A 19,511-nucleotide genomic window follows, 5' to 3' on the forward strand; every position below is an offset into this window, starting at 1 on the left:
AGCAAAGTCGAGTGCTATTGGAGGCCATGTCAAACGGGATGAAGACGATAAAGGTTTTTTTAACCTAACCTAAAATTTAAGTTTAAAAACATCAGGAGAGTTTTTTTCGTGGCGTTTCTTGGGTTTTTCAAATTGACTTATTTTAAGGTGGATTCAAAAAATTAAAAATATTGCGTTGACGACTCGAGTGAGCAAAAGAAAGAATTAATTTCATTTATGAACCGGAATTAAAGTCAAGATTTTTCAGTTAAACTGTTTTAGGGCGAAGCATTAAAAAAAAATTTAAAACATCTTATGCCCGGGTGTCGAATAGTTGCCTTTTAAGGTTATAATTTAATTAAAAAAAAAAGTTTCATTGTGCGATGACGTCTTCAGGTTCTTTTTTGAATGCAAAAATTTAGAAAACTTTGAAAAATCCAATTTTTTAAATATTTTTTTATTTAATGATTTTTTGGGTTTTGGGCATCCCTGAGTGCACAATAGGTACAAAATAATCGTCAAATACCTATAAAAAAGAAACAACGCTTCGCGAAAATATTTTCAGGTTCCTATTTTCATGAACCAACCAGCACTGACTTGTCTGATCAATCCCGTCTTTGTTTACTTTGTCGGGGAAGGGGAAGGCGCGCGAAGGAGGCTTTAGTAATTTAATTTACCGAATTAGTTTACGCAAAATGTGTTATAAAACAGTAAGAAGTATGCTTAGGAAAACCAGTTCATTGGTTTATATGTCTGTTGCACTGTAATGAACTTCCCCTTCGTCACTTAGTTCTAGAAATAGATGGTAAGACCAATGATCCTAGAAGATTTACTGGTCCCATAGGAAAGCAGCTAGGTAATTGTGAAAAAAATCCGGTTGTGCCATTTCGGATTATTAAACCCGACTTCAAATTGCCTCCAATAAATTTTACCGATTTAAGTACAGACCAAAAGTACTTATATGAAATGGTTTTGGCAATAGGAGAAGGTAAGATTTCCTCTCAGTTGAGCGCTAAACAACCAGGAAAGATGTCCCATGCACGATGGTTGACAACAGCTAACAGAATATTAAGAATATATGTTACAATAGAACAACCATCGACTGAATTAAATATATTAGCCGAGTTTGTTGTTAAGGTATATGCTACAACCTGGTTCATGATAAAGCACAAACCTGCTTGTAAGTATGGAACCAAACATTTATTCCATTTAATTCAAGCTTCTCGATATTTACCGACAAAATTTAAAAACATTGTAAATAAAGTTATCGAAAGAAACGCATTTTTTGCCAATTTTAATTGCAATGCTGGGAGATGACAGAAAGCACATTAGAGAGTTGGCCTAATCACCAGCTTCGTGATTTTAAAGTGCCAAAACTGAACTTTGATGTTACCGATTATACAGAGCTTATCGATTGGCAATCAGATGAAGTTACGGAGCCTCCATTGACAAAAGGCATGTCAGAAATAAATCTTAGAGAAATGGTTGCTAATGTTCCCGATACCATAGAAATTCTAAATTTCCCATGCCACACTCAGGCAGTCGAACGATATATTAAGATGGTGACTGAAGCGTCTACATCAGTATGTGGAAATACGGCTAGAGATCGCTTTATTCGAGCAAAGCGAAGAGTTGCAACAAAAATTGCATTTTTTTAGATTTTTCGCGATTTTAAAATAAAAAAAGGAACCTGAAGGACCAAATATTTTTAACAAAAATTCATCAATTTACTTAACTAAGTAAAAGGCAATTATTCCGAACCCAGGCTAAATAAAAAAAAGAATTTTTTTTTTATCTATAACCATTGCTCCGCCTCCTACTGCACACGCCTTGTAAATAAAAGTAGCGGACAGATTACACAGTCTCTGGAGCACATCAATTCCATCGTAACAGGCTTGCTTAAACTATATCATTTAATAAATTGAGCATCTGAATACATTTCAAATTGGTCAAGAAATGAAGAGTACAGCCAGAGTTTCAGTCTCTTCTAGTGCATCGACGACGTTTTAAAAGATTGTTTAATCTTGCCATTTGATTATTTTTTTTTTTTTCAATAAACAACAAAAAAACACTACAAAAATACTTAAGGAACTCACAGAAATTAAAAAAAACAAAGCTAGTTTAAAATCAAAACAAGACAAATGGCAGAATCAAGTTGAAAATCAATTTTGCGTGCGAAATCCTCTAATTTCGTACGCGAATCAAATTCGAATGGTTTTTAAAAATACGGCCCCAGGCCCAGATCACGTCCAAAATTACTGAATTAAGAAATTGTCGTCAACCCATGAGCAACTGACCGATCTTTTATTAAACAACAATTAATGAACATTGAAAGATTTTCTTTAACCGCATAAGCTTAACGCTGTCTAGAAAATGACAATATAATTTAATAGAACTAATTGCAAAGCTATTCTGTGTTTTATTTAACCGATTTTGGGGTAAAACTATTAAAGACTGTCATAACGTGCAGACAGTGCTGACAGTTTGTTAAAAATAGTTAAAACAGTCGTACAGTTTCCCCAAAGTAGAATCCCATGTAGTAATGTAATTGTTACCTACACTCTTAAAAATAGGTGAATAAAAATTCAACAATTGTATAGATTTTACATACAATTTGATTCTGGAAATGGTACGGAATCAATTTGTGTAGAATTTCTCTATGCTATTGTGTTTAAACAACTGTGGTTCTATAATCAACAAATTGTGTATCAATTTGATTTATTTTATTGTATATATAGTACACTATTTGTGTACTTAAATTCGACAATATTTTATATTTATTTAATATAATTGTTCAGTAAAAAAGCAAACTCTTAGTGTTTTTTTAAGATGGTATGTACAGGAAAAAAACACAATTTGTGCATTTTAAATACACACGTTAGTGTAGGTTGTTTTAACAATAAATTTTATTTTCTTTCATTTCAACTATTAAATTTTATTACAAATTGTGTATAATAATACTATATATTGTTTTATAAATTTAAATATAGTATAGGTTACTTATTTTAGGTTTGTATATCAAATTAACGTAAGAACTGGAGTTTTTTATTACAATATTTTGTATTTATATTCATAAACATTTTAAAATAATTAATATATTTGTATAAAAAAAATAAACAAATTGTTTAAAAATTTAAAATACGTTTTAGAGAATTTCGTCATAAATCTGTGTAATAATAAATTCTAGGGCGCCTGGGAAAAACAGGATAGGTCATAATTTGATTAAAATAAAATAAGTCTTGTAAAAAATGGGAAATAAGTGAGGCCCAACGTTTGGTAAGAAAAGTAGTCATATTAGAAAAATACAGATTGAATATGTATTTTCCTAATTTGACTTATTTTCCTTTTATCAAACGTTATAGGCCCCACTTTTTCCCATCGTGTTACTTAATTTACTTATTTAATTTTAAGCAAATTATGACTTTTTTATTAGATTTTTTACCAAACTACATTGGATTGCAAAAAAAAAATGTGGAATATTTATACACATCATCTTAATAATTAATATCCACTTATGGTGTATTAATTTAATATGCAATAATTTTATGAATTATACACATTAAAACATATACAAAATGCCTGAGAATTTTTATACAGGACTGTGAGATATTATCTAACAATTGTGTATTAAAATTAAACATTTTTTTTACACAACAAAATGTGAAAAAATCCATCGGAATTTTTCTGTGTGTATAATTCAATTTGTTTCAAGAGAAATTGTTCAGTTTTTGAATTAATATATTGCAGTCACTTATTCTAAAACAATGAAATCTGCAACACTTGGTTAACATTAGTAATAACTGAACTTTGCCGAATATGAAATAAAGCCATATTAAAAAGACTGAATTTGTCTTTTGAGGTTATACGTTTTTGATATTTTGTGCTTATTTATTTTTCCTATAATTCCGCTCATTTACATACCATTGAGTACTTTATTCTTTTAATTTGACTCTGCAGTTGAAATAAATAAATAAATAATTTCATTGAACGTGTTCTTGAGCAAAATAGCGCGTCCTATCATTGTTATTGGTAATTATCTAAGTTACCAACTTTGGTCAATTTATTTCAACGGGATTCTGGTTAAAATTACTCATTTTATTGCAACCATATTAATTATTACCAAAGTTTCAAATTCGAAGGTTCCCATTTACATAAGAATTGATGCAATACTTACAAAGAAGTTCAATTAATATGTTGTTAGTTGAGTTAATTTAAATTTTTTATATGTGAAAGTATTCGCTTTACCTGAAAAAACGCCATTAACATCCGGTCCGATTCCCGCCCCGGCGGTATTCGCTTGTTTTAAAACCTCCTCACACTTTTGCGCGTCCCCATTGGCGGCAGATTTTACTAATTCCTCATTGACGTCGCCGGATACGTGAGTCTCAAAGAGTTTCTTCAATAAGGCACTTAGTCTTTCGCCATAAGTATTGCCTTAAAAGAAATCCAGGAGTTTTTTAAAACGCTCTCAAAGAGTTAATTTTCTTACCTGTATCGTCTTTGCTGGCAATTTTTGTGACTGCTAGAGGATTGTAGGTCCAGGTAGTATTGCACACTTCCACTTTTAGGTCGTTGTCGTTATAGATTTGTTGGACGTGTCCGACTTTTCCGAGGGTCTAAACATTTAATTCAGATAATATGAGCTGGGTGTGACAAAAGTTTGTAAAAAGAGCCTTATTATATTCATCTGATTCATTGTTAATACTTAACTGCTTAATAAAACTTTGATTTTAACTTAAATATGTATGCGATTTTCTACTTACCACGGCCATCCCTTCAGTCCAATCCCCGTGGCCTTTTTGCAACATTTTCACCCTCTCTGCGTCGGCGCAAATCTGCACCACGTCGCCCACGGCGAATTGTGGTTGGGGAGTTTCGTTGAGTCCCGCCGAGTTAGGTGGAGTCGCCACCTTCGTCAAAACTGCCGGATTAAAGGTCCAATTGTCACCGCTTGGGTAGGAAACCACGATGTCGTGATCTTCGTCGATTCCTACTACCGTTCCAACACTAAAATATAACGTTTGATTGAAATATTAAAACAATACTGACATAACAACTTTGTAGGGTATATACAGGGTGTAAATAAATAGATGCGATAAAATTCAGGGGCTGATTCTTGGGTAAATTTTAAGAAAAAACTGAATATGAACGTATGGCCTAAAAGTCCTAACTTTTGAGATACCGGGTGGTAAAAATTGAAGAAAAATATATGTTTTTTTACAATACCTGTGAAACCCCTGTAGATATTTTAGTAATATTTGGTATGCACTTTCTTTGCATCAAAAGGCGTTTTCTGAAGCTCACTAATTGTTTTTATTTGTATCAGTGACGTTCGTGCAAGGTTTAAAATAAATATTTTTGATGAAAAATATGGTACCCCACTGTTTAGTTAATCTTTTTTGTTTTTTACTTAACCTATTAATCTGTATTAACCTGTTAAATGTCAGCTGATCATTGTTGGTTGATTGTCAGTTCTTGCCTCCTTTAAAGTAGAAACTTTTTCGTGCAATTTTGATATCATTTCATCAAAATGGCAAATTATTCAAATGCAGAAATGACCGATACGCATTTTGTTTATGGCCTTGCTAACGGAAATTCATTGCAAGCACCTAGAATGTATGCTGAAATGTACCCTCAACGAATGGCCTCTCATGATACATTATTTGCACACCTTCATCAAAGACTACGAGAAACTGCAACTTTTCAACCAAGAAAGCATAATTGTGGTCGCCAACGCGATATCAGAACACCGGAATTGGAAGAAGCAGTACTTAATTTAATTGATGAACAACCTGACACCAGCACTAGAAAAATCGGTCTGCAGCTACATGTCAATCATATGACGATATTTTAAAGGATCAATTATTATATCCATAACACGTTCAACGAGTCCAGGCTCTATTACCACAAGATTTTTCTAGGGCTCTTGAATTTTACTCGTTGGATGTTAGAAGTCATTGAGCAAGATCCTCAGTTTTTACGGCAGATTCTGTTTACCGACAAAGCAAATTTTTCCAGAGAGGCAATCATAAACTACCATAATAGCCACATTTAGGCAGATCCCCAAGCCATACTTGAAGCTCTTCACCAGCAACAATTTTCTTTAAATGTATGGGTTGGAATCATTGGAGACCACCTTATTGGCCCACAGAGGCGGTACCCCTAGATGTTAGAAGAGTAATGTAGTTTATGCACTATGGGGCTCCTGTCCATTTTAGTTTATTAGCAAGTCGTTATTTAGACGAGACATATCCAAATCCTTGGATAGGCCGAGGCGATTCTCAGTTTTGGCCACCTCGGTCACCAGATATGAATCCAATAGATTTTACACATTACACATTTCCCACATGGGGTCATTTAAAAACTTTGGTATACAGGATTCCGGTACTGGATATTGATGTCATCTAAGAGAATCACTCATCTAAACATTAATAATAAACACGTAACACATGTTGGTAGATGAATTTTATTTTTTTAATACGCAACCTCGGACAAAAAAAAGTCAAGACATCAAATTTGCTCAGAAATAAGTGAGAATTACAAAAAATCAAATACGTACCATATTTTTCATCAAAAATATTTAGTTTAAACCTTACACGAACGCCACTGGTACAAATAAAAAAAATTAGTGAGCCTCAGAAAATGCCTTTTGATGCATACCAAATTTTATTAAAATATCTACAGGGGTTTTACAGGTATTATAAAACAAACATATATTTTTCTTCAATCTTTACCACCCAATATCTCAAAAGTTACGCCTTTTAGGACATAGGTTCATATAAAGTTTTTTTCTTAAAATTTACCCAAGAATCAGCCCCTGCATTTTTTGGCATCTATTTATTTACACCTTGTATAGCTTTAGGATAGTAGAATTAAAATGTAGTTAATTGCATTTGTCAGCAGGTCGAATGGGTGTTTGATGCTTGTTAATGAAAAAAAGATATTTAAACGTTCGATCTTTGAATAGAGGGTTCGATGAGTTCAAAAATTGATTGCAGGAGAATGATGTTGATATTATGTATATATATCTGAGACCTGGCTCTCAGAGAACTCACAAAATTATCAAATTCTTGGTTACAAGTTTTTTTAAAAACGCTATAATCCAGAGTCGAGAGCGTGGAGTGGCTGCTTATATTAAAAATGAATACAACGTTGAGTTGATTCCTTAATTTTTATTTGGATAGACAGTTATATTTTTTGTGAAGATAGTACATAAAAACAACACATGTATTTGAGGCTCTAAGCTGTAATAATTTAATACCACACTTTGGCATTATTTTGCATATTGTATCCATGTGAGATGAGCTGTTTAATTTGGGAAATTTTAATATAAACTTGCTTAATATTGCTAATCCGCTTACACGTTTTTTTTTTTAAATTACAATTTTCACTCAGTCATAGATAAACCTACTAGAGTAATAGGCGCTGTAAATACTTTCATTGATGGGATATTTGATTCTAATCCAGCTATTGTTGAAAAAATAAGCGTGATATCAGCTGGTAATATTTCTGACAACCACATGATATTTTGCGATGTAATATTAGCTAAAGAACCAATTGTTTCTCGATTTATCAAATATAGACTTTAAAATTTTAATTATAGAATTTTTTGCAATTTACTTCCATTTATTGATATAACCTATTTAAATCTGATTGACGAAAAATTAAAACATGTTTACTTTTATGAGACCAATAATTTATTGTTAATATATTTTTAAAGATTCTTAAAATAACAGCGAAAATGTGCTTAAAAGATACTGGCATCAAATATTAAAAGGGCATAGAGGCAGAGGGCAAAGGCATAGATTCCAAAAAGTGCAAAAACAGTATGCTCTTAATTTATAAATTTTGTGAAACATGCAAACATTGATATAACTTAATATGTTACGTAAATGCCATCAGGTAAGATATAAAAATTTTGGCAAAACCATATAAGTGCTGGAAGCCTACCTTCTATGTAGACTTGATAAACTTAACTTTTGCCTAAAATAAACTTTTCATTCTTTAAAAGATCTCTGGTTTATATAGCACCAGAAATTTACAGTATTATACCTCGTGAACTTAGAAGAAAACCCTATTTTGAAATTAAGCATAAAATTAGGTCTTCGATCATCTTAACAAATCTTGAGCAATTTCTTTCCTAAATTAAACACCTGTAATTCTACTTTCGCTTTTCTTTTTTTTTCTTTGCTTCCTTACTCTTTTATGTTTATCATTTTCTCCTTTACGTTTATATAATTAGATTATATCCCACGTTTTCCAAAGCATTTCATAGCATTAATCATAATTTTCTGGTTTCTAAGTTAAAATATTATGGATTCTCACCACCTTCATGTGACCTGATTCAATCTTACCCTAGTAACAGATTTCAAATTATATTTGCTTAATTTTTGCTTTTGTTGGATACAGGTAAAAAAATACTACTTCTAGGGGTTGTTCAGTGCAACAGTAGAATCCATTTGAGTATAGGAACCCATGTTTGGAAATGTGTCACTACGCCACTACAGCCCTAAGACCCGTTTAAGTTTAGAAAAAACATTAAAGGTAAAAATAAATGCAGCAGATCCTATTTAGGTAATTAATGTTTTTTATAAATTTTAACGCGTCTTAGGGCCGTAGTGGCGTAGTGACGCATTTCCGGACATGGGTTCCTATACTCAAATGGATTCTTCTGTTGCACTGAACAACCCCCAGAAGTTTGATCCCATAGTTCTAAAACACCCTGTATATTCTGTCGTCATTTTGGTTTTTAAATTTGAAGGCTTAAAAATTGTGTTGAGTGTGATTTTAATTCTATAAAATTGCTTCAATGATTTTAAATCAATGATTTTATTTGTGTTTTTTTCTGTATCTTTTAGAGTCAGGAGGATGATATAGAGATCGAAACGTCGAATTGTTTTTACCTATTTTTAACAAAAGCAAAAATTAAGCAAACTGAGGTCACTAGCAATTATTCACTTAAAACTATATGTTTGAATGGAATATATCCCGATCAAGCCCAAATATTATGTGGAGTTCCGTAGGGAGCGCTGTTATTTTTAATTTATCTCATTATCTTATAAGAAAATTATAATTTACGTTATCTAATTTATACATCCGACATTTTCAAGTCTCTTAAATTTTGTAAGATCTTTTGGAAACTAAACAAGACCAATACCATTAAAAATAATATTAATATTCACATAGGTCATACCAAACTTAAAAATGTTAATACTGCAAAAAATTTAAGGAAATATGATCAAATATCCTCTTGTTAAAAACGCATTAATTGGCTAAAAATGGAGGATCGTAGAGTACTTCATTTGTGTACTTTTCTGTTTCAAATATTAAAGATCCATATCACTTACAGAGCTAATTCTGCCTCTTCATCAAAGTACAATATTTAAATGTAGCTTCTCATATAACGGTAATTTCTGAACTCTTAAACCTTGAGATGATTCAATTTAAGAAAAAATTCAAGAGTTATTTGTTTGCTAAGCAATACCAGAACGTCTCGCAATAAATATACATTTTCTATACACACTAATTTGTTGTCTTGATTTTGTATTTCAGATATAATTAACTTAATTATTTGCTTTAACAGTATTTTCATTATTGACTGTTGAGAGGCGCTTATAACATGGTTCCATAAAGTAACTGTCAGAAAGCTAGACTGCTGCAGGAATAACTGTCCACTGCTTTGTTTGTACATTATTTATATATAATAAGGTAAAAAACTTACCATTCTAAACACTCACACATCCCGTCGACCCAACCTCCATGACCATACTGGAGAGACTGAACAATCTCCAGCTCCAAATCGACGGTAACTTGATCGCCGATCTTAAACCCGACCGGTCTTGGACTCGCACCTTGTTCTCCCAAACACGGCAAGTGATCTCTATAGACGTTAAAGCCCTTAACTTCGTTTAAGGCTTTCAAATCGGCCATGCCTTCGAATCCCACTCTATAAAGATTCTTTGAGCCATTATCCCAGACTACGTAGGCGGCGGACCTAAAAAATCGTTTATTAATTTAATTTAAATAAGCGCATTCGGTAAATATTGTTTGTACTGGTAAATACTGTTTATTGGCTAAATACTGGTGATATGAGAACTAAATTGCAACGTTTTAAACAAGCTGTTTGCTATAGTCGTTGTGATATTATATTAATTAGCGAAACATGGCTTACTCGAGATTTTTCTGAGACCGAGATTAGTATTGAAAATTTTTGTACTTTTAGGCAGAATAGAATTGCAGGTAAGAATACTGCAAGAGCGCAGTGAGCAAGAACATGTCTACTAGGATAATTAGGGTTCCTTCGGGAAACTCGGATATTTATCAGGTTTATGAAACTTTAAAGCTAAAAGGTCAGGATATTAATATTGGCTATTGTAAAACACTTGAATTTTATACGATCAGTACCCGAGAAGTTCGTTTATCTTGATGGGAGATTACAACTTACCTAGGGCCAAATGAAATAATGATAGTATGGGGTTGATTGTGGAGTGTCCAGAAAAATAGCCAATAATTTTAGCTTTTATAACCTTTTCCAAAATAATTCTGTATTGAATAGTAACGGTGTTATACTTTACCCAGCTGTAGAATAATTATTGGATAATAATAGTTTAAGTCATTCAGCTATATGCTTTGAAGTTTTACAAAATCAGGCATTGAAGTCTTTGGAATTTGAGGGATACTTTTACGATTTTAGAAATGGGGATAATATTTCAATTAATATTTATTTAGCCTCTGTCAACTGGTATTTCTGGAAAGATCCGTTAAAAATATCAGAATTTTTTTGACTCTAAGCTTACAAGCTTTAAAGCACATTTTGTGACACCCACTTACTTACAACTTGTTTAAGTGATTTGTACTGTAGCAACTTTTATGGTCAATTTTTATTTGTATTGATTTTAATTAATTTGCATACTTGTTTTAATTGTTATTAGCTATTTAGGCATTTTTTACTAATATAAGGACCTATGGTGACGACATGTTTTATTTCTAATACACAGTATTTATTTATAAATGATTTGTCATAAATAAATAAATAAATACATAGATACAGACCTTGGGCTAGCTGCCGACCAATCTTGGATCTCCTGGACTTTGCCCCTTCTGCCGTTTCCACCGTCTTGGTCCTCCCATTGCCAATCGACACCTCTGACGACCCTTGCGCCAGGAAATAGGCCTTTAACTGCGATTTTTTTCGTTTTTCTTCTGGGTTCTAAGTAGAAACGCTCGCGACGGGGAGCGGTGATCCGATAGAAACTAAAAGTGTTAGAAAATATCAAGCATGAGTCACACAGCACAGTGGAGTAAGTAATTACACGAACACAAAGAGTAACTGTTGAAAAAACTGAATTCGAAAGAGTACTAGAATGTGAGGTTGCCCAAGGAACAATTTTGGGCCCATTCTTAATTTATATAAATTATTTGTTTGATATAAATAGCCCCGAACTTTGTATTGGTGGCATTGCAGCATATAGATGACATAGGGGTGTTTGTGAAAGGAGGTTTTTCGAAGGGATGAAAAATAAATGTAAAGATGCCTTGAGATTAATAAAAAAAAGTCTTTTGTTTCATTACACAATTAGATAAACATATCAATTGATGATTGCAAAGAAAGACAAGATTGCAACTGCTCTTTAAAGATTGAATTGGTATTGAAACCGTTAAATATTTAGGCATAACTATAGAAAGTCAACTAAAATTCAAACAACTAGCTATTAAACTTATAAAACACATTTTCATTTTTAAAATGTTGAAAGCTGCGAAATTTTAGAACTTTTTCGAATCTATAATGCAAAATCTATGGAATTTCATTGGACGACCTGGAAATACTGCAAAATCGATGTATTAAGATAATTTTGAACAAGGACTATCTAACAGATCAATTATTGTATCGACATTTTTCGGTGATGAGGTTGCGCCAATTATATGCTTGTAAAATTTTACTATACATATGTAAACATCCCAAAATCATCAATGAAATAAGTTCAAATCAGTACCAAACTTAAGAAATATTAGAAAATGCCACTGAAGTACCAAAAAAAATAAGAGAGATAATACATTCACACAAATGTATAACATACATGGCTTCAAAGATTTTTAATACTGTACCATAGGAAATAGATAAAATTTAAACAGCTTTGTAAAACCCATATAAAATCACTTGATTTTAGTTATCTGAAGAGTTGCCTTCCGTAAAAATTTACTAGATACTTGTGCCAAAGAAAAGTAAAATTATTATAAAGTTTTGTTCAATTTTCTGTTGCCTCAATGAACTCTACATCTCTCAGAGTAAAAATACAATCAATTTAGTAATATTTTGGGTATTGAGTCAATAAATCAAACCATTCAATGATTCTTGACCCTTCTGCTCGGATTTCTTATACAAACTAATGAAAATATTGAAAAAATCCAAAATAAATTCTTATGAAATTGTTCTTTTAAACTTCAGGTTCCATTAGGTCTTTAGGTCACACTGATTACAAATCGATCATGTCAGTTCTCTCTTTGGACCCACTTGAGTTAAGGCGTAATAATTCAGACTTGTGTTTTATTTTTAAATTAATAACTTAGTTATAATAGACTTAAAAAAACTTTTTCTATGTAGATTTTGATAGTAGTTCTTATGGACAGCACTATACTACAACTAGAATGTAACGTTCCTCTTTAGATAAATATAATCTAGACTTGCACGTTTCTTCTAGCGGTTTTAGGAGTTCTCTCAAATTCATTAGTGACTCGTGACTTTAAATTAATTTGTAACATTGATTTATGTCTTTGTATGATCTAGCTTAAGTTGTATTGTTTTGTATTATTTTATTTTTGTAAAATTGGTGGATACCGCTAATAAATTTGAAAGAAAGTAACAAAGTGATAGATTTTTTTGATCTTAAGAGTTTGTCTGCTTATTTTTATTTTTCTTATTTTTATGATACCATTTAAAACAACCAGGAAAGCACAAAAGTTTTTTGTTAAGTAATTTGCCTTTGCCAAAGAATTCGGTGCCTTAAACCGTAATTTTCAACGTAATTTTATTAATATTCGTTGAAAAGTCAGATATTTGCTTATAATATTGTAACGAAATTCGGGAACACACTTTTATTGTCAACGTCAAAAACACTAACCTAACTCGCTTTCACTGTCGTTTAATTGTTTCCAAGGTAAAAACTGACTAAACAATTAAAACTGAATGATTTGTCACGAAGCGCGTCCTTTTTAAAACCCGATGGAACAGTTTCGAAATATTTAGAATTATCTTCATTGTTTTTGCCCAAAGAGACCAATAATTTTAGGAGAATACTGACAGTCAAAGCAAGCAAGTATACAAATTCTAGAAAATTAGAACTACAGGGATTTACAATAATATAACCTAAATAACCTAAATTGGGGCCAAAATGGGGCTCTCAAACAAGATGAACTACTTAAAAACTAAACACTATAGATGAAAATAATAAACCAAACGTAAGTAGAACCCTAAAGAAACCCTACGAATCAACTTTAACTACAGAATACTAATAAAATTGTACAAAAACTAGCAGAATAATTAACGTATTTACATTTTCATAATAATATAATACCTACTAGAACTATCTTGTGCTAGACAAGTAGAATAATTAAACATATAACACAGAGGGAAACTAGCTTCACGCCTCTGGGTTCCATTTTTCCAAAAAAACACAAGAATTAGACCAGGGAATCAAAGAATTAAAGGAATACAAGGAATCAAGTTGAAACTATCCTACTATTCCCTATAAATTTAAAACTAGTGTTTAATACAGTACTATCAGATGATGATACAGTGATCCAGGAAAATTGTCTAAGTTTTAAAGTCATTTCTTTTTAAAGCCCATTAATATCGTCCAGCTCTATATTATTACTGGTACTTATCTGCACTTAATATTGATCCTAATATAGGTTGAAAATAAGCTTCTACTTTTTCAAATTATATTAGGACCCTAACTGATCATGGTAAGTTAACTAAAAGTCATATAGATTGACCTTAAACTAACCTCGTCCCCATTTCACTATTTTTAAGAGAATTATTACAATACAACCTTACCGATGTCTCAAATTATGCTTGTCTCCGTGATAGCACATGGAGCAAAGATCATAATTGACGCACTCCGCACATTTCCATCGAATCCCGAAAATGGGTTGTTGCCTGCAAGTGTCGCACATGGTGCCCTCGTGTTTTATCCCGGTGGGGGCGCTGTCCAAGACTCTCAAGTCGTACTGTCCCGAGCATCTATAATTTGCGGCAGTACCATTGTCCCAGACCACAACCACCTCGTCTGGGGATTCGAAATTCCGAACTGTGCCCACATGGCCTTCTCCGCCATCCTAGTAATGTGTAAAATGTGTTATTGCTTCATATAGAAAGTCACTAGCAAGGTTAGGTAGATTTATATAAGAGAGGTTTAATTACTGAGCTATTAAAGTAAGAACATATGGGCAGAAAATGGCTATTGGTATTAAGGGCTGCAATTATATATAGACTCTAACTCATATTTTTAATCTTAGACTACAATGTTCAAGTTTAAGCAAAGTGATACTATTATTAAAGAAAGGTGCCAGGAATAATGCAACAAATTATCATCCAGTTAAGTGCCTGAATGCAGACTTTCAATTTGTAATATTGAATAGACTGTCAAACTCAACATATCTGAGCACCAACAGGGATTTTTACCTAAGAAGTCTACATTGACCAATCTTATAGCGTTTTGTCAGTGTCTTCAAAATTCTCTAAATGAATAGAAACAAGTAGATGTTATTTATACTGAGATAGAGAAGGCATTTGATAAAGTTAAGCGCAGCAATACTATAAAGTCTCTTTTTAATTAGGTCCTAATTTACTTCAATCATGTTTGTCAAATAGACAATAGTTTGTTGAAGACACAGGTGTCAATATGTACAGTAGTATATCTAGGTTCCTCCAGGGCTTTATTACTTTTGATTGCCATTAATATACAAGTTCAAATTCAAAAACTAGCTTTATTATCACAAACAGATCTGTTGACAAAGCTTTGCAATGAGATAAATTAATCTGAATAAAATACAAGTATCACCAGAACGATATTCTTGGGTATAAAAATGAGAGGTGTGTATAATAGACATTGAAAATTCAACAACATTAAAGTAAATAAAAAATAAAACACACTAATTATGTAAAAGAAAAGTAAGCTATTAATTCCAGGCCTCTCAGACCAATATTTTCTTTAAAGCTTTCTTACATCTAACTAACCTAACAGAACAGTCTATTGATCTAATTTATAGAGGAAGGTGGTTAAACATATTCTTACCCATATAAATAAATGACTTTTTTATTTGCTCACTGTGTGATATGGGCAGTCTGAAACTGTAGGTGAGCCTAGTACCAAAAGAAATGTCTCTTATAATTTCGTTTTTATGATTTTTGATTATAAAACTTCCAGTCTGTAAGATATAATAGAATTAATGTTATAATTCTAATAAGATATAAGACAATTAATATTCAGTGGTGAATGAATCGGGTGATGCTTTACAGATTTTTTTTTTGTAAAGGGTACAGAAGCAATATTCATCCAAATAAAAATTTAGATGGAATATATTATTATTTTCGTTAGCAGGTTCAGCTAATGACTTCAAGGGCTCACACCTGGAACAGGAGCATGAATCTGATTCAGAGTTCAAATCAATTCATTTACCTTCTAGCGAAGAAGTATTACAAGAGTTACATTCAAATACTTGGCCACAGCCCTCTACCAGTAATGCTAGTGAATTGGATGATAAGTTTTCTTCTAATGCTCTAGGTACTTTTTAATTATTCAGCCTTACATAAAATATTAAACAAAATGTTTCCTAGGTTTGGTCTCTGCAAACACTTCAACGAGCGCGCCCATAATAGAATCAACTATTTGTATTAATCAACTTGATATTGAGTTAAGACCGCAAGTTGGCAAACCTTGAGCCTTTCCCATCTGCGGCTGGAGATGAAGACTTCGACGACATTCAGAATTCCATCTCATCATCTGATGAGTATGAGCCCTCTTCAGAATCAGACGACTCATCTTCTGAATCTGACCCAGTAGTAGAAAAGTATTATGATGAAAATGAACCACCAATCGTTAATGAGTCCAAAAAAAATACAGTTTTTAAAAAAAGAAAACGAAATGAGTCACAATGAACAAACGGAATATTTCAAAATCCAAAAGAATTAAAGGCGAATCATACATTGGCTTTCGCGGGGTTGAAAAACCACCAAAACCTTTGCTACCAGTTCCATGTTTGGCAAAACCTAAGCACAACTGCAAAAATTCAGTTACAGAACAGGACCGCCTTAATATATACCGAGATTTTCGTAATTTAAGCACTTCTGACGATCAAAGGCAGTTTTTAGCGGTACATATAGAGCAGAAAGCGAAAAAAAGCAGCACGCGAAAATTGGAAAACTCGCGAAAAGCCTTTACTTGTGTATACTCTTTCATAGTCGATGGAAAAAAAATGTATCGTATGTAGAGAACTTTTTATGGCAACGTTAAATGTTACTGATGCTCTAATGAGAAGCTCTCTTCAAAAGCAAACCAGTAGAGGAGTTTTGGAAAAAGACAGGCGGCGAAAGCATACGCCTTCACATAAATTATCTGCTGAGGTTGATGCGTTCATAGTTGCGTTGATGATGCGTTGATAATTGCGTGATAGATGCGTTCAAGAGCAACGACCGAAGATACTTGGATGCCTCTCTAAACATTTCTGTAATGTATAGAATGTACAAAGATGTCTGTAGAGCTAAAAATGTAAAGACTGTTACCCTAGAAAAATATCGGTCTATTTTTAGGGAATATAAATTAAGTTTCTTTGTTCCTAAAAAAGATCAATGCTGAAGAGGACAAAAATGAAAAAGAAGCAACATTTAAAAGGCATTTTGCAAAAAAAATAAGCAGCTAGAAAGGTTCGAGATGATGATAAAGCTACAGCAAAAGAAAATCCCCACATTTTAGCATTTAATTTTGATCTTCAGGCCGTTTTGACTAGTCCAAAAGGCTCTGCTGGACAAATATTCTACTTGAGAAAATTGGCGGTGTACAACCTAACTATTTACAACTTGGCCAATCAGGATGTAAGATGTTACGTTTGGGACGAAACATGAAATGAAATCGGATCATGTATTAACGATTTTATCATGTCCCATAATGGGATATCAGCTGTTCGAATGATATAGCATCTGACAGCTGCGGAGGGCAACAAAAGAACAGTATTGTTGCAGCTATGTGTCTCCAACTTTGCGCTAACCACCCAACTTTATTAACAGTGGATCATCAATTCTTCGAAACTGGCCACACAGAAATGGAGTGCGACTCTATTCACTCTAAAATCTAGAGGAAGGCGAAACACGTTCCAGTCTATACACCTGACGGTTGGACGCAAGTTATTCGTCGTGACTCGAGCATATCTCCACAGCTATTTGTTGTCAAGAATTTTATGTTAGATGACTTTTTAGATTTCAAAACATTTTCTGTAGACTCTTATTGTTTTAGTAAGATTCCCTGGAGAAATGTATCCTCTCTTCACTATAAGAAAGGTGAGCCCTCAAAAATATCTTACAGGACCAACTTTGCTGAAGAGTATAAACATGTAGATTGTTCTAAGCCGATAAGAAATCGAGGACGTCCGAAGCAAAGTTTATTGCACAGAGCCTATCAAGAGAGTCTACCCATAAGTGTGGCCAAATATAAAGACTTGTTTTATAAAAAAACTACCTTTGGTTTGATATTTAAGATATTTTGTCAGTACGTAGTAATTTAAATTCGTTAAATAAATAATATTTTGCATACTTCATTGTTTTTAATACGCACGAATACACATTTTTTTAAATAATTTTCCAACGACAAAACAACGAATGTGCTGTAAACATCTAAAAAACAAAAATGTCAAACTTTAATGTAAACATAATTTAAACCTCTATTAGAAAAATTTAATTGTCTAATATCAAACAAGAAAAGCAAAATATGAATTTTTGATGGTTTGCAAAACTTCAAAAGCATTTTCTGCAAAACTACGATTTTGCACATTCGCGTTTTTGCCGTTTTATCGACGATATAAGGAACAAAGTGTTAAAATTTTATGTTTTTCAAAAAGTGAACTGCACAACTCATGATATCCTATTTTAGACAGAAAGTGAATTGCTCTTTTTTGCAGTAAAACCCAGTGAGTCACATGAACCCCAAAAACATATGACATAGCTCAGGAGAGATTCCACAAGAGCACATCATAGTCCTAAACTTTAACATAGCAACTAGAAGAAACTTTATTGTATATTTTGGTAATATGATCTTGAAATTTAAGGCCATCAGCAATTGTTAAATCCAAAAATTTGCTAGAATGGTGCCTTAGAATGGACCCATAGTTCAATGCAACATTACCCAAAAAGCACTTAAAACTCAACACATTTGTTTCCGATAATAACCTGTGCACTGCAAGGAGTAACTATGAAGCTTTATGTTTAGCGGATAATTTAAAGTTATACATGGCAATTGGGTCTGTGGCGGGTTGCTCATGTCTGCAGAAAAACTTTGATAATGTTGTAAAGCAGTATAGTACAAACACACTCTTCACTCCTTTAAGAACAAAAAATGTTCCACTCTGTCTATAATTTGTAATTGTAATATCTATGATACTTCTCTTCAAAAATTTACAATTCTTTGTAAATGTTAGAAATAGCAGACAAAGAAAGATGTTGCATTTAAGGCTCCCCGGAACTAATATTTATAATGTGCAATTTTTTTAAATATTTATGGGTGTGATTTGGATTTAGACTTTTTACATTTAAATAAATTTACAATTATCGATGGTAAACTTTATATTTCTCAGATCCAGGCCTATAGATTTTAATTTTAAATTACCTCTTATTGTTAGCATAAGAACTTGCTATTATTCTTGTCTCTGTGTTGCAATTGTGTGAAAATAATTTCGTTCATATATATTGGTGTCTGTGATTGACCCTCGGGCTATTGATTCTTAATAAATATTTAGAATTAGTGGTAAAAGTATATAAACTTAATAAACATATTACAGCAGCACAAAAAAACTTAGCGTTAAAGCTATTGCACCAGTTATTAAGGCATCAATATGCTATAACAAGACATTTGAAGCATTTCGGTCCAAAAACATACTTTTACTTTTTTTTTTTATTTATTCTTATTTAACAATGCTTGCTAATATACTTAAAAGAGACATCAGTATGCATAATAGGCATATCGTATGTACTACATTAATTCACAACAATCTTATAGGGCCTCAAATAAACGAAAAAAGCCTTTTTGTGCCCTTTAAAAATTCAAAACATAACCTGTACAGACCTGTTTGCCCCATTTCCAGTTCGGTCCTCGGATTATCCTGGCTCCCACGCCCTCCATGATACGCATACTGCGTGGGGCTCCCGCGCTGCTTCGCCCCAATACCGCGTTAGCGATCTCCATAATTTTTCAAAAAATTTTCGATTTATTTTTTTTTTCGTAATTTCGAAAGTGTTATTGTTTTGGTTTGCCTTGAACGAACGGCAC

General features: G+C 32.6%; 1 protein-coding gene across 1 annotated transcript in view; it reads right to left on the reverse strand.

Annotated features, from left to right (window-relative positions):
• The window catches only part of LOC126745834 (E3 ubiquitin-protein ligase MIB1), a 760,932-nt gene extending 741,421 nt beyond the window's left edge, over positions 1-19,511 (reverse strand). The window contains exons 1-7 of the mRNA XM_050453854.1: positions 19,308-19,511; positions 14,033-14,313; positions 11,032-11,232; positions 9,701-9,973; positions 4,743-4,986; positions 4,469-4,595; positions 4,225-4,413 (exon numbers count right to left, since the gene is read on the reverse strand). Of these exons, the coding sequence (XP_050309811.1) occupies positions 4,225-4,413; positions 4,469-4,595; positions 4,743-4,986; positions 9,701-9,973; positions 11,032-11,232; positions 14,033-14,313; positions 19,308-19,427 (1,435 nt within the window). The 5' untranslated portion in view covers positions 19,428-19,511. The remainder of the gene's footprint in view (positions 1-4,224; positions 4,414-4,468; positions 4,596-4,742; positions 4,987-9,700; positions 9,974-11,031; positions 11,233-14,032; positions 14,314-19,307) is intronic.

The sequence above is a fragment of the Anthonomus grandis genome, chromosome 16 (assembly GCF_022605725.1).
Source record: "Anthonomus grandis grandis chromosome 16, icAntGran1.3, whole genome shotgun sequence".
Taxonomy (NCBI): domain Eukaryota; kingdom Metazoa; phylum Arthropoda; class Insecta; order Coleoptera; family Curculionidae; genus Anthonomus; species Anthonomus grandis.